General features: G+C 40.8%; 1 protein-coding gene across 13 annotated transcripts in view; it reads left to right on the forward strand.

Moving 5' to 3' along the window:
* The window catches only part of LOC129821658 (actin-binding LIM protein 3-like), a 105,765-nt gene that overhangs the window by 65,875 nt on the left and 26,417 nt on the right, over positions 1 to 13,473 (forward strand). For 11 of the 13 annotated variants that reach the window (XR_008754395.1, XM_055879259.1, XM_055879278.1 and 8 more), the window contains exons 10-12: positions 9,956 to 10,111; positions 10,697 to 10,726; positions 12,469 to 12,604. Coding sequence is in view for 12 of the 13 variants with exons in the window: in XM_055879259.1 (XP_055735234.1) it covers positions 9,956 to 10,111; positions 10,697 to 10,726; positions 12,469 to 12,604 (322 nt within the window). In the remaining variant the exon portion in view is untranslated. The remainder of the gene's footprint in view (positions 1 to 9,955; positions 10,112 to 10,696; positions 10,727 to 12,468; positions 12,605 to 13,473) is intronic. The other 2 variants (XM_055879305.1, XM_055879312.1) reach the window with 1 other exon arrangement.

The following is a 13,473-nucleotide window of genomic DNA, read 5'->3' on the forward strand; positions in this document are numbered from 1 at the left end:
CCTACTCATACAAGGGATTTTCTTTATTTGTACTATTTTCTACATTGTAGAATGATAGTGAAGACATCAAAACTATGAAATAACACATATGGAATCATGTAGTAACCAAAAAGTGTTAAACAAATCAAAATATATTTTAGATTTTAGATTCTTCAAAGTAGCAACTCTTTGCCTTGATGACAGCTTTGCACACTCTTGGCTGTCAACCAGCTTCACCTGGAATGCCTTTCCAACAGTCTTGAAGGAGTTCCCATTTGTGCTGTTTATCTGTTGGCTGCTTTTCCTTCACTCTGCGGTCCGTCTCATCCCAAACTATCTGAATTTGGTTGAGGTCGGAGGATTGTGGAGGCCAGGTCATCTGATGCAGCACTCCATCACTCTCCTTCTTGGTAGAATAGCACGTACACAGTCTGGAGGTGTGTTGGGTCATTGTCCTGTTGAAAAACTAATGATAGTCCCACTAAGCCCAAACCAGATGGGATGGCGTATAGCTGCAGAATGCTGTGGTAGCCATGTGTGTTAAGTGTGCCTTGAATTCCACACCATCACACCTCCTCCTCCATACTTCACGGTGGGAAATACACATGCAGAGATCATCCGTTCAGCTTCTCCGCGTCTCACAAAGACACAGTGGTTGGAACCAAAAATCAAAAATTTGGACTCATCAGACCAAAGGACAGATTTCCACCGGTCTAATGTCCGTTGCTCGTGTTTTTTGGCCCAAGCAAGACTCTTTTTCTTATTGGTGTCCTTTAGTAGTAGTTTCTTTGTAGCAATTTGACCATGAAGGCCTGATTCATGCAGTCTCCTCTGAACAGTTGATGTTGAGATGTGTCTGTTATTTGGGCTGCAATTTCTGAGGCTGGTAACTCTAATGAACTTATCTTCTGCAGCGGCGGTAACTCCTGGTCTTCCTTTCCTGTGGCGGTCCTGATGAGAGCCAGTTTCATCATAGCGCTTGATGGTTTTTGCGACTGCATTTGAAGAAACTTTTAAAGTTCTTGCAATTTCACGTATTGTCTGACCTTCATGTCTTAAAGTAATGATGGACTGTCATTTCTCTTAGTTTATTTGAGCTCTTTGCCATAATATGGACTTGGTCTTTTGCCAATATCTACTGTATACAGTACCACCCCTACCTTGTCACAGCACAACTGATTGGCTCAAACGCATTAAAAATAAAATGCATTCCACAAATCAACTTTTAACAAGGTACACCTGTTAATTGAAATGCATTCCAGGTTAACTTATGAAGCTGATTGAGAGAATGCCAAGAGTGTGCGCAAAGCTGTCATCAAGGCAAAGGGTCACTACTTTGAAGAAACTCATATATAAAATATATTTAGATTTTTTTTAACACATTTTTGGTTACTACATGATTCCATATGTGTTATTTCATAGTTTTGATGTCTTCACTATTATTCTACAGTATGAATCTGCAGGTAGCTAAAAGCTAACCAACTAGTTTCAATGTTAGCTAGCTTGCTAGCATTAGGCTGTAACTAGCAATGCAAATGGATTTCAAATAATATTACTACACAGATCCTACACGTAACGTTAGCTAGCAAGCCAGCTTGTAATTTAACCATTTTATTTGTATTTACAGATTGCATGCAAGTTTGTTATTAAGGCACATGAAAGTGCACATGTTCCAGAAGGCATTTCTGCCAAAGAACGCATTTTAATAAATAAATAAAAAATTACGTTCAAATGCCTCTCCTGTAAAGTAGTGATGGATGCAACAAAACGCCTAGCTTCCTGAAACCGATAACAATTGTTTTGCATTGAATAATCAGAAATGTGTAGTTCTGACTATGCTCTTCAGGAGGTGATGATGTTACAACCAAATAGTTAACATTTATTTAACAATCCCTTGACAATGCCACACAGTTGTCAATGGTTTTAGCGGAGCTGGGGGCCTCCTTGCCCCTCAGCAAGCAAATTGAATCCTCTGCACCTTATTGTGACATTTTATTGATAACAACCTATTCAATTGATAGAGGGACTATGTCATGAACCCTCAAAGTTCCAGAATGGTATGGAAATGGCAGCCATTGTTGTCAGGGTGAAATCCCAACCAGTCTAATAGCGGAGGTGAATAAATATGGCGGCCCTCATGCACTTACCACGAATTCAAAAGTTTTGCTAAGTTTGCCGTATTGTATATTGCTCTGTTACTCTTTTTTGTATGGTCATTAGCAGAGTATACATTGTCCCAATTTTAGCTTCAAGATGCCAGCAATTAAAAATAAAAAAGTAGATTGTGCTAATTTATTGGCGTCGTTTAAAAATCCAGTGAATCGTGCTAAAACAATGGCATCATATCTGAATTCTGCCATCTTTATGCACATTCGCCATTTAAATAAATGGCAGTAGAGGCATAGGTGGTGCATTTCCTGCTTTTACTTATGCAGGAACATAAAAGTAAGGCATGTGATGTATCAGAAATCTGTGCAATATAATATTTTCTCACCAAAATGTGTCAAATTCAAAATACAGTTCATGCAGGTTTTATACACATGTTCTGTATATATAGCCTATGAAATATATGTACACAGACCATAAATGTCTCAGGGGCCATTCTTGCGAACATTAGAAAAAATTTAAAGGGCCCCACCAGAGGGAAATGCGATGTAATTCCTGTCCTATAGGTTCTACCTACGAAGAATGACTCAGGCTGCTAATACAAATTCCAGAATTGAGGATGGGAACGTTGTGGTGATTTCCATGTGAAGTGGAGAAATAATAACATGTAGGGCACTGACATCTGTTAATGTAGCTAGCTAGCATGCTAACCTTATCTAGCTAACTAATTTCTTTTTTTATTTAACATTTATTTAACTAATGTTATCTGGTTTTCTTACACCGTATTCAAAAGATTAGCTGGATTCGTAGGGCATGTAGGGAAAACTTTTCCACAGATGGATAGGGGAATCCAGTATCTTTGACTTTGTCATCTTTCTCTCTGGCCCTATGCTATCCTCACCAGGCGGCTGTGATTAGATCCAAATCAAATTCCGTATCAACCTATTAAAATCGTTAATGTAGTTGGACGTCATAGAACACTTTCCATGAGAGCGTCCTTAACAGCAGTCAAACAGCACATTCTGATAATCAAAGTTACTAAAACACACATTTTCAATTGGATGAATAGCTCAGTGTTGTCATCCTGGTTCCTGGTGATTTTTGATGTTTGCGGCAAGTTTGAATCCTAGCTGAGATACCCTATATATACAAAAGCATGTGGACACCCCTTCAAATTGGTACTGACAGGTGTATAAAATCGAGCACACAGCAATGCAATTTCCATAGACAAACATTGTCAGTAAAATGGCCCTACTGGAGAGCTTAGTGACTTTCAACATGGCACCCATAGGATGCCATCTTTTCAACAAGTAAGTTAGTCAAACTTCTGCCCTGCTCGAGCTGCCCTGGTCAACTTAAGTGCTGTTATTGTGAGGTGGAAACGCCTAGGAGAAACAACGGCTCAGCCGCGAAGTGGTAGGCCACACAAGCTCCCAGAGCGGGACCGCCAAGTGCTGAAGCACGCAGCACACAAAATGGAAACTTTTGGTTATGTAGTGTATATATTTTCTTATTTTAAAAGTACAATTACATTTATTGTGTTAATGTGTTGTGAAGATAAGTGCAGCTTAAACCTTGTAAATTAAGATTACGAATACATTTAATGAGCAGGTTCTTCTTGGAGTCCCTCTTGCAGACTGACACATAGGCTACTGGCACGGCTACATAAATAATCGTCACTACTATAGGCTATATTACATAGACGTGTAGGCCTACACTAACATGTACCACATTTTATATGCATTATTATAATCATTCACTTCGTCACGTATGTGTGGACCAGTGGTGAACAGTGTTTTTCTGAATAATAATGCTTGATAGAAGGGGGCTCAAACTCACGGTTAATGGGCACTTCATTTCAAGTCAACCAATTTAGCAGTGTGAACCACCAGGAAAGCAATGACGGTTACTGTACATGGCAGCTTTTTGACAAGTCCATAAGGTTCTTAAAATGTGTATCTATTTATCTCTTTAAAATCTTTGTGGGGACAATGTACAATGAACTTCAATGTTGTATAGATCTCCTTTATCTTTTCTTAACTTTAACATTTCAACACCATCAAATCACCTATGCTTAGTCTAATACAGTGACAGCTAAAAGATACCAAAAACAATTTAGTCCAATCAAAATAAGCTAAATATGATGTGACTGTCCATGGTACAGATTTGTGTGTGTGTGTGTGTTTGCATTCAAGTAGAAAAAAACTTTGGACTCACCCTGCTTGTAGAGAAACGCCAATGCCATCCTCCTCTCTTTCATGTTGCCGAAACAGTCTATGACTCTGTCATATACAGTACATGCTTTTAGTTTTTGTTGTCCTAGGAAATCTGGCTAAAATGATTGCTCCCTAGCCTAACTTCCATTCATGGGCAATGATGAGTCAGCTAGTAACATCAGCCTACTACATCATGCAAAGGGCACAATTATAATCATTGGCCAGTAGGGTTGGGCGGTATCCAAATTTCCATACCTTCATACCATGCCTGTGCCATCCCGGGATATACAGTATTTCTGGTAGTGCACACAAGGGGTGCTATATATATTTTTTACTTAAAGCCTCAAAAACGTCAATTACCAGAATGCTAACAAAATGCTAACACATACTAAGGAGTTCTCATATCGGATGCTAGGTAAACGCTAATGTAGCAAACATTTACTACTAAGACAGACAACCTAGCTCATGAAGTTATGCAAGTATCTCAAAACAAAGTCTGCAGCACTCACAAAACAAATGTTAGGCAGCAGCGATCTTAATCCAAGAGGGGATTGTCTCTGTTGCTGTTACCAAGAAGATTGATCTTGCAAGTTAACGCTAGCCTCTTAGTTAACATTAGCAATTAGCAAAACCCAGCTGGAGAGAATTTATTTGTCACATCTTAGATAGTTAACTTAATAGTTACAAGATATGTACAGTTAAAGTCGGACATTTACATACACCTTAGCCAAATACATTTAAACTTAGTTTTTCCCAATTCCTGACCGAATAATAGTAGAGAGAATTATTTATTTGAGCTTTTATTTCTTTCATCACATTCCCAGTAGGTCAGAAGTTTACAAACACTCAATTAGTATTTGGTAGTATTGCCTTTTAAATTGTTCAACTTGGGTCAAATGTTTTGGGTAGTCTTCCACAAGCTTCCCACAATAAGTTGGGTGAATTTGGCCCATTCCTCCTGACAGAGCTGGTGTAACTGAGTCAGGTTTGTAGGCCTCCTTGCTCGCACACGCTTTTTCAGTTCTGCCCACACATTTTCTATAGGATTGAGGTAAGGGCTTTGTGATGGCCAATCCAATACCTTGACTTTGTTGTCCTTAAGCCATTTTGCCACAACTTTGGAAATCTGCATTGTCCATTTGGAAGACCCATTTGCGATCAAGCTTTAACTTCCTGACTGATGTCTTGAGATGTTGCTTCAATATATCCACATAATTTTCCTGCCTCATGATGTCATCTATTTTTGAAGTGCACCAGTCCCTCCTGCAGCAAAGCACCAAACACCCCCGTGCTTCACGTTTGGAATGGTGTTCTTCGGCTAACAAGCCTCCCCACTTTTCTTCCAAACATAACGATGGTCAATATGGCCAAACAGTTCTATTTTTGTTTCATCAGACCAGAGGACATTTCTCCAAAAAGTACAATATTTGTCCCCATGTGTAGTTGCAAACCGTAGTCTGGCTTTTTTTTATGGCAGTTTTGGAGCAGTGGCTTCTTCCTTGCTGAGCGGCCATATAGCTTATGTTGATATAGGACTCGTTTTACTGTGGATATAGATACTTTTGTACCTGTTTCCTCCAGCATCTTCACAAGGTCCTTTGCTGTTGTTCTGGGATTGATTTGCACTTTTCACACCAAAGTACGTTCATCTCTAGGAGACAGAACGTGTCTCCTTCCTGAGCGGTCTGACGGCTGCGTGGTCCCATGGTGTTTATACTTGCGTACTATTGTTTGTACAGATGAACGTGGTACCTTCAGGCGTTTGGAAATTGCTCCCAAGGAAGAACCAGACTTGTGGAGGTCTCCAGTTTTTTCCTGAGGTCTTGGCTGATTTCTTTTGATTTTCCCATGATGTCAAGCAAAGAGGCAGTGAGTTTGAAGGTAGGCCTTGAAATAAATCCACAGGTACACCTCCAATTGACTCAAATAATGTCAATTAGCCTATCAAAAGCTTCTAAAGCCATGACATAATTTTCTGGAATTTTCCAAGCTGTTTAAAGGCACAGTCAACTTAGTGTATGTAAACTTCTGACCCACTGGAATTGTGATACAGTGAATTATAAGTGAAATAATCTGTTTGTAAACAATTGTTGGGAAAATGACTTGTGTCATGCACAAAGTAGATGTCCTAAACGACTTGCCAAAACTATAGTTTGTTAACAAGACATTTTTGGAGTGGTTGAAAAATGAGTTTTAATGACTCCACCCTAAGTGTATATAAACTTCCGACTTCAACTGTAGCTGGCAAACATTAGTAGTGAATTTCAGGAGTGACTCACCTCACAAAGCTCACATTTTGATCGTCTTCTTTGTTAACAAAGACACGTGACTGTCTCAAACCGCTGTTTTGGGAAACTACTAGTGATAAGCTTCAAAAATGAAAAAGCTTCATAATGAAAATGTTGTAATGGGCGAAATGATGAACACGATCTGCTTTATCTATTACCTAGTGCACAAGTTGACAGCAGGTATTTAAAAAGTACAATTATTCAATGCCCCAAAAACATTACTTGCCAGAATTCTAACAAAATGCTAACAAGTACAGTGGTTCCTCCTTTAAAAGTTGTGTCATACTGCGGCACACCCTGCGTGCTGATACAGCATTCTGTGGCACGTCATTTAATTCTCAGCCATTTCTTCTGTTTCTGCAAGTTATTGCTAGTTTGACCACCAGAGGGTATCTTTGAGAAGCATTTTATAGTATTCCGTATTGGCATTACCAGAGAATTTAAAACCTTTTTTTGTAATAACATGGTATATGGCATTGATTTTAAGAAATTTGGCTAATTGGATTAATATTATGGTGTTTATGGTGTTAAAATGTAAACAACAAAATGTAAACAACAAAAATAATATTGGAACTCTGCGGACTTCCCATTGTTTCCTATGGGGGAAATATAGGCATGTCTGTCTATTTCGCCAAATATCTCGCAGTGTGTATATATATATTTTTTTTTCAAGTCAGGTGTAACCGGTATGAAATGACTAGCTAGTTAGCGGGGTGCGCGCTAATAGCGTTTCAATCGGTGACATCACTCGCTCTGAGACCTGGATGTAGTTGTTCCCCTTGCTCTGCAATGCCACAGCTTATGTGGAGCGATGAGTAAAAATGCTGTTGTCTATGCGTGCAGAGGGTCCCTGGTTCGAACCTAGGTAGGAGCGAGTTGAGGGACAGAAGCAAAACTGTTACACGGGCACCATTTTATTCAGCAGAATCTCCTCTTTGTAATTATGTAAGTCTGGGCAGCAAGCTCGTTGGTCATCGCTCGCTAGACCAGAAATAGTCAGAAGTTTTATATCTTTTCCCTACTTTTTCATTACGCAGACATAAGCACAGTTGACACCATCGAGGTGCGGATGTTTACTTTCTACACAAGTTAATTTTTTTCCAGTTTCGTCAGACGAACAGATTGTAGTGGTAAAATAAAAATGGATACATTTGAAATGGAATTCTAAGCATCACTCCAGTCAAAACAGGCTCTGCGAACGTTAGATTCCATTAACTTGCTATGGGCTTGCGCTAGTGTTCCAGTTTAGCCAATGCTCTTAAGCCTTTTTTCAGCCTTGGGTGAATTTTGACTCGTTCTATTGTCCAGCCTATACAAAATGAATATTAGCCAGCAAGGCTCTTGATCCAGGAGGGGATTCTCTGCTGTTACCAAGTGAATGCTTGATTTTGGAAGAAGCTAACCACTTAGCTAGATAGCTAACTAGCGACTAAATTTGCAAACCAAATGCACAACATTTAGTTGTGAATTCAATATTGTTATTAGATCACCTGGCGCATGCTGCACAACAGTGAGTGACTCACGAGGCACCGGTCTCGTCCGTAAGCTACATAATAATGTGATTGGTGAAATGAAGAACGCAATGTTCATTATCTCCTAACATATTGCACAAGTTGACCGCAGGTATTTACTTAAAAATAATTTATACTAAATGTCTAATAAAAAAACTTCAAATAAATAGTTTCAACAGTATTGCGGTATTGAAAAACCATCCCATTGCTTTTTCCAAATACCCCGGTATACGGTATACAGCCCAATCCTATTAGCCAGAAAGGAGAATTAAGTTAAACCGAAGTCCAAAACCGCAAGTCCAAATCCCTATCGCCATCCAAGGCTAATTTAGGAAAGGGGCAATTTTAGCTAGCTAGCTAGCCACCAGAGGACAACGACACAACAAGATGCAATAATTCTAGTTTTTTTCTGTCAATTATGTTTGCTTGATGTGAAATGATTGGTGTGAAGACAAATCCAAACTGGCTTCCATTGACATTTTTTGGGGGGTTCGCCAGGACCATTCACAGTTGAGCTTGCTCAGGTTAGCTCAACGCTGATTGGCTATTATTTTATAGGGACCAAATGCTCGCTGGCTTCCCTTGCATTCAATGATACAGCCGGCAACAATATCATACTCTTTTTAACCAGACAGCATCAGATAGATGGGCTACACATACTGAGACAGAGGGGCGCTGTTTCACTTGTTCTGATGCTTTCTCCTGTGTGATACATTCAGCCTCTTGTAAATTGAAGGGGAATGATGAAACACAGAGAGATGAAAGAAACATAACAAAAATTGTTTCCATGAATACATGCCACTGAGCCTAGTCAAGGATGCGATGATCATGAAATATTAGCACTCTACACTTAAAACAGATGAAGTGAAGGGGAACAAAAGTAAACCTTGACTTAGGAGTTTAAAATATACCTCTGGTGGCCAAGTTGACCTATTTTAAGAAATGCCATTGGTCTGTAGAGAAAACGTTTAAGATATTTGATAGGCTAATGCGAAATTTGTTACAGGAAATAATTACGGCCACCTGGTTAGCATACGGCTGAATGTGCCAGGTTATGTAATGGGAACAGCTAACATGTAGCTATTGATCACATGCAACTATGTCAACGGTTTTAATTGGCTGATGTTTAAACTTTTTCTACTTGTTCGCAAGTATGGCCCTTCAATGTTTGTTTTCTTGGAAAGCTGTGAGTGTTACTGTATAATATGATACAATACCAGTACTTGTTCCATTTACAATTTGTCCTATCAACTTCTTTCAGCCAGTGTATGGCTGTGTAGTGACTGCATTGTTTGTGTGCAATGTTGGCATATTGGCAGTTAATTGGAAACATTTCTGGAATCCTTTAAAACTGTCTGGCTAACTAGCTGATTGAAGATAATCGTCAAATTCATTGTTTTACACAATATCTTATCACAGCACTGGCTGACCCATGGTTGACCAACTCCTTGACCAAAATGGCTGACCCTTTATACTGTCATAATACCTTTCATGTTAATTCTATAATTAAAATTCTAGTATTCTAATTCTAGTATTCTAATTCCTAATTCTATGGCTGGACCAATGTCCCACTCTCCAGCTCTCTCTCTCTGCTACAGAGTGTGTGTCTATGTTTGTTTCTGGGATCTCTCTGCTTTCAGTGTGTGTGTGTGTGTGTGTGTGCGTGTGTGTGTGTGTGCGCGTGCTCGAGCTCTGTCTTACCCAGGATGCCATCAGCAGCTTGCGGCTGACCGTGATTCGGCCTCCCCTCCGGATTTCTCTGTCTGTCAATGCAAGCTTCGTCCTATCTCTCTCTGTCTCACGCCTGCTTCTCTGTCTTCTCCTTGTTCTGTCTTGTTCTGTGTCCTCTCTCCAGGCCAAAGTGGAAAACGAGGTCCTAAATTACAAAGATCTGGCCGCTCTGCCTAAGATTAAAGCTATTTATGACGTGCAGCGGCCCGATCTCATTCCCTATGAGTCTTATCACAGATACTCCTCTGATGACAGGCTAGAACGCTACAGCTACGGGGAGGTACTGAGACGCTAGTGCTAATCTAATTGCCTTTTATGTGTGTGGGTGTGTGAGTGTGGGTGTGTGATGCCTCTGCACTGTGCCTGCCGTCTCTGTGTCTCCCTGTTGCTACATCCCCCCCAGCTTCCCACTTTAGCCCCTGTATGGTTGTACCGTGGTCACGTCTCGCACCATCTTAAAACATGACTACATCCTTGTGAGGCTCCTGCTTTGGTCACAGATTTGAATTGATCTTTGAGAGACACTCAACGATAAATAATGTCAATTAGGCTTTATGTTTTCACGCCAAGGCCTCTCTTAACTATTAATTTCGATTATTTTACACCAGTAAACCAAAGCCGCAGACACATTGGATTCCTCATGTTTACTGTCAGATTTCCTATGTGCTTGTCTTAACGTAATAACTTTATGAACAACTACACAGAAAAAGGACTTATTATTCAGTCATATTATTCAAGTCATATTATTCATGGTTTAGTAAGCTCACAGGTCTCATTTGAATAGCACTCTGCTAAGTAATTCTGGAGAGCATGGTGCTATTGACTGACTGATTCCAACTCCTCTATTCATTCCTCTTCTCTACAGTCTCTGGGAACTCTCTCTCCATACTCTCAGGTAATTACATTCCATACACTACTGCACTGAATCAGTTGACAGATGGCTGAATAGGAATAAGTCTGGGATGGGCATATTTGGATTGTGTACAGTGTATGTGTGATATATTTGGGTCCATGTGGTCTTAGAAGGGACTCACTTGACTCAATTAAAACTCTCATTGGACTTGATTAAATAAAGTCAGTTATTAGATGAAAGAAAAAAAAGTGAATAGTGTGTCTAGAGTGTAATGTTTTGATATACAGTGCCTTCGGAAAGTATTCAGACCGCTTGACTTTTTCCAACCTACATACTTTTTCCAACCTACAATGTGAATGTTTAAATGATGTATTCAATATAGACAAGAAAAATACAATAATTTGTTTGTTATTAGTTTAAGAACACTATGTTTGTCTATTGTTGTGACTTGGATGAAGATCAGATCAAATTTGATGACCAATTTGTGCAGAAATCCAGGTAATTCCAAAGGGTTCACATACTTTTTCTTGCCGCTGTATATAAGATCCCACAGTTGAAGGTGCATGTCAGAGCAAAACCCAAGTAATGAGGTCGAAGGAATTGTCTGTAGAGCAGGATTGTGTCGAGGTACAGATCTTGGGAAGGGTACCAAAAAAGTTCTGGAGCATTGAAGGTCCCCAAGAACACAGTGGCCTTCATCATTCTTAAATGGAAGAAGTTTGGAACCACCAAGACTCTTTCTAGAGCTGACCGCCCGGCCAAACTGTGCAATCAAGGGAGAAGGGCCTTGGTCAGGGAGGTGACCAAGAACCTCATGGTCACTCTGACAGAGCTCTAGATTTCCTCTGTGGAGATGGGAGAACCTTCCAGAATGGCACCCATCTCTGCAGCACTCCACCAATCAGGCCTTTATTGTATAGTGGTCAGACGGAAACCACTTCTCAGTAAAAGGCACATGACAGCCTCGTTGGAGTTTGCCAAAAGGAACCTAAAGACTCTCAGACCATGAGAAACAAGATTCTCTGGTCTGATGAAACTAAGATTAAACTCTGAAGGAAACCTGGCACCATCCCTACAGGGAAGCAAGGTAGTGGGGATGTTTTTCAGCAGCAGGGACTGGGAGACTATTCAGGATTGAGGAAACGGAGCAAAGTACAGAGGGATCCTTGATGAAAACCTGATCCAGAGCGCTCAGGACCTCAGACTGGAGCGAATGTTCACCTCCAACAGGACTATGCAGGAGTGGCTTCGAAACAAGTTTCTGAATGTCCTTGAGTGGAAAAGCCAGAAACCGGACTTGAGCCCAATCGAACATCTCTGGAGAAACTTGAAAATAGCTGTGCAGGAATGCTCTCCATTCAACCTGAAAGAGCTTGAGAGGATCTTCAGGGAAGAATGGGAGAACTCCCGAAATACAGGTATGCCAAGCTTGTAGCGTCATACCCAAGAAGACTCAAGGCTGTAATCACTGCAAAAGGTGCTTCAACAAAGTGCTGAGTAAAAGGTCGGAATACTTATGTAAATGTAATATTCCGTTTTTTATTTTGGATTAATTAGCAAAAAACTCTAAAAACTTGTTTTTGATTTGTTATTATGGGTTATTGTATGTAGATTGATGAAGGGGAAAAAATGATTCAATCCATTTTAGAATAAGGCTGTAACGTAACAACATTTGGAAAAAGTCAAGGGGTCTGAATACTTTCCAAAGGCACTGTAGACGGTGCCAGACAGACAGACAAGAGCCCTGCAGACAATGACCGGTGACCTGCCACTGTGTTTCCCAGGACATCTATGACAGCATGGAGCTGAGACAGAGGCGCTTGTCCAGCCCAGGCTTCATAGACTCTCCCACCTACAGTCACCGTGGCGTGTCCCCCACCATGTCCACCTCCCGCTCCCCACAGCACTGCTACCGCCCCGGTGAGTCACTTAACGCCGCTCGACCACGTCACACGGGCGCTACAACATAGGCAGGAGAAACTCCTCCGCGAACATGTTCAGAAAGACGAAATGGCGTAAATCATTTTGCTGTGAAATGTCAGCAAGAAAGCAATAGTGGACCGAGTTTGATCATTTTGGAAGGCGTCGGAGTGTGTGGGACATGTGTTTTGTCCCTATGCCTTATGTTTGCTTCCTGTATAGGTGACTGGAACAACATTAGTTTCAGGTTAATCCACTCAGGGTTAGGCGCCGCTCATGCACCCACATCACAATCCCCTCCAGTACTACCACTCACATCACACCACGGCCATATCTTCTCTAGACTCCTCTTTGAGTCTGATAACACTGTAGTATATACAGTGCTGTACGTATTATGTTCAGGTGGTGGTGGTGGTATACTACAGGGGATTGCTCTTCCCACCATTCTCTCACGCTACAACATCCATCCCTGTCTAATAGCCGGTCATGAACCCTCGTTAGACCCTGCTAAACTACATTCACTGAAGCGGGCATTAGATAGTTTGTATCACGCTTTGCCACCGTTCAAAAGACATATCAGGCTTCCCTAGTGGAGATTCATAGAGCTATGCTAGTTTTAAAGTCATCAAATATGTAGAATACCATCATGGCAGACTTGGCAGTTGCTTTATATTTTTGTTTCCTCTGCACACAGTCAGGCATAGTAGACATTTAGTCCTGTAAACTAAACCGTCTACTGTCTCTGACTGGCTGTGTGTCTCTGTGAGTGTGGGCTGAGCTTTGGCTGTGATGTGGAATGGGTCTGGTTAAGGGGTGGTGCCAATCCTTGGCTCATGCTCTCGTTTCTGTCACTGTCATTGGTCTTGGGC

Source organism: Salvelinus fontinalis, chromosome 2, assembly GCF_029448725.1.
Source record: "Salvelinus fontinalis isolate EN_2023a chromosome 2, ASM2944872v1, whole genome shotgun sequence".
NCBI lineage: Eukaryota > Metazoa > Chordata > Actinopteri > Salmoniformes > Salmonidae > Salvelinus > Salvelinus fontinalis.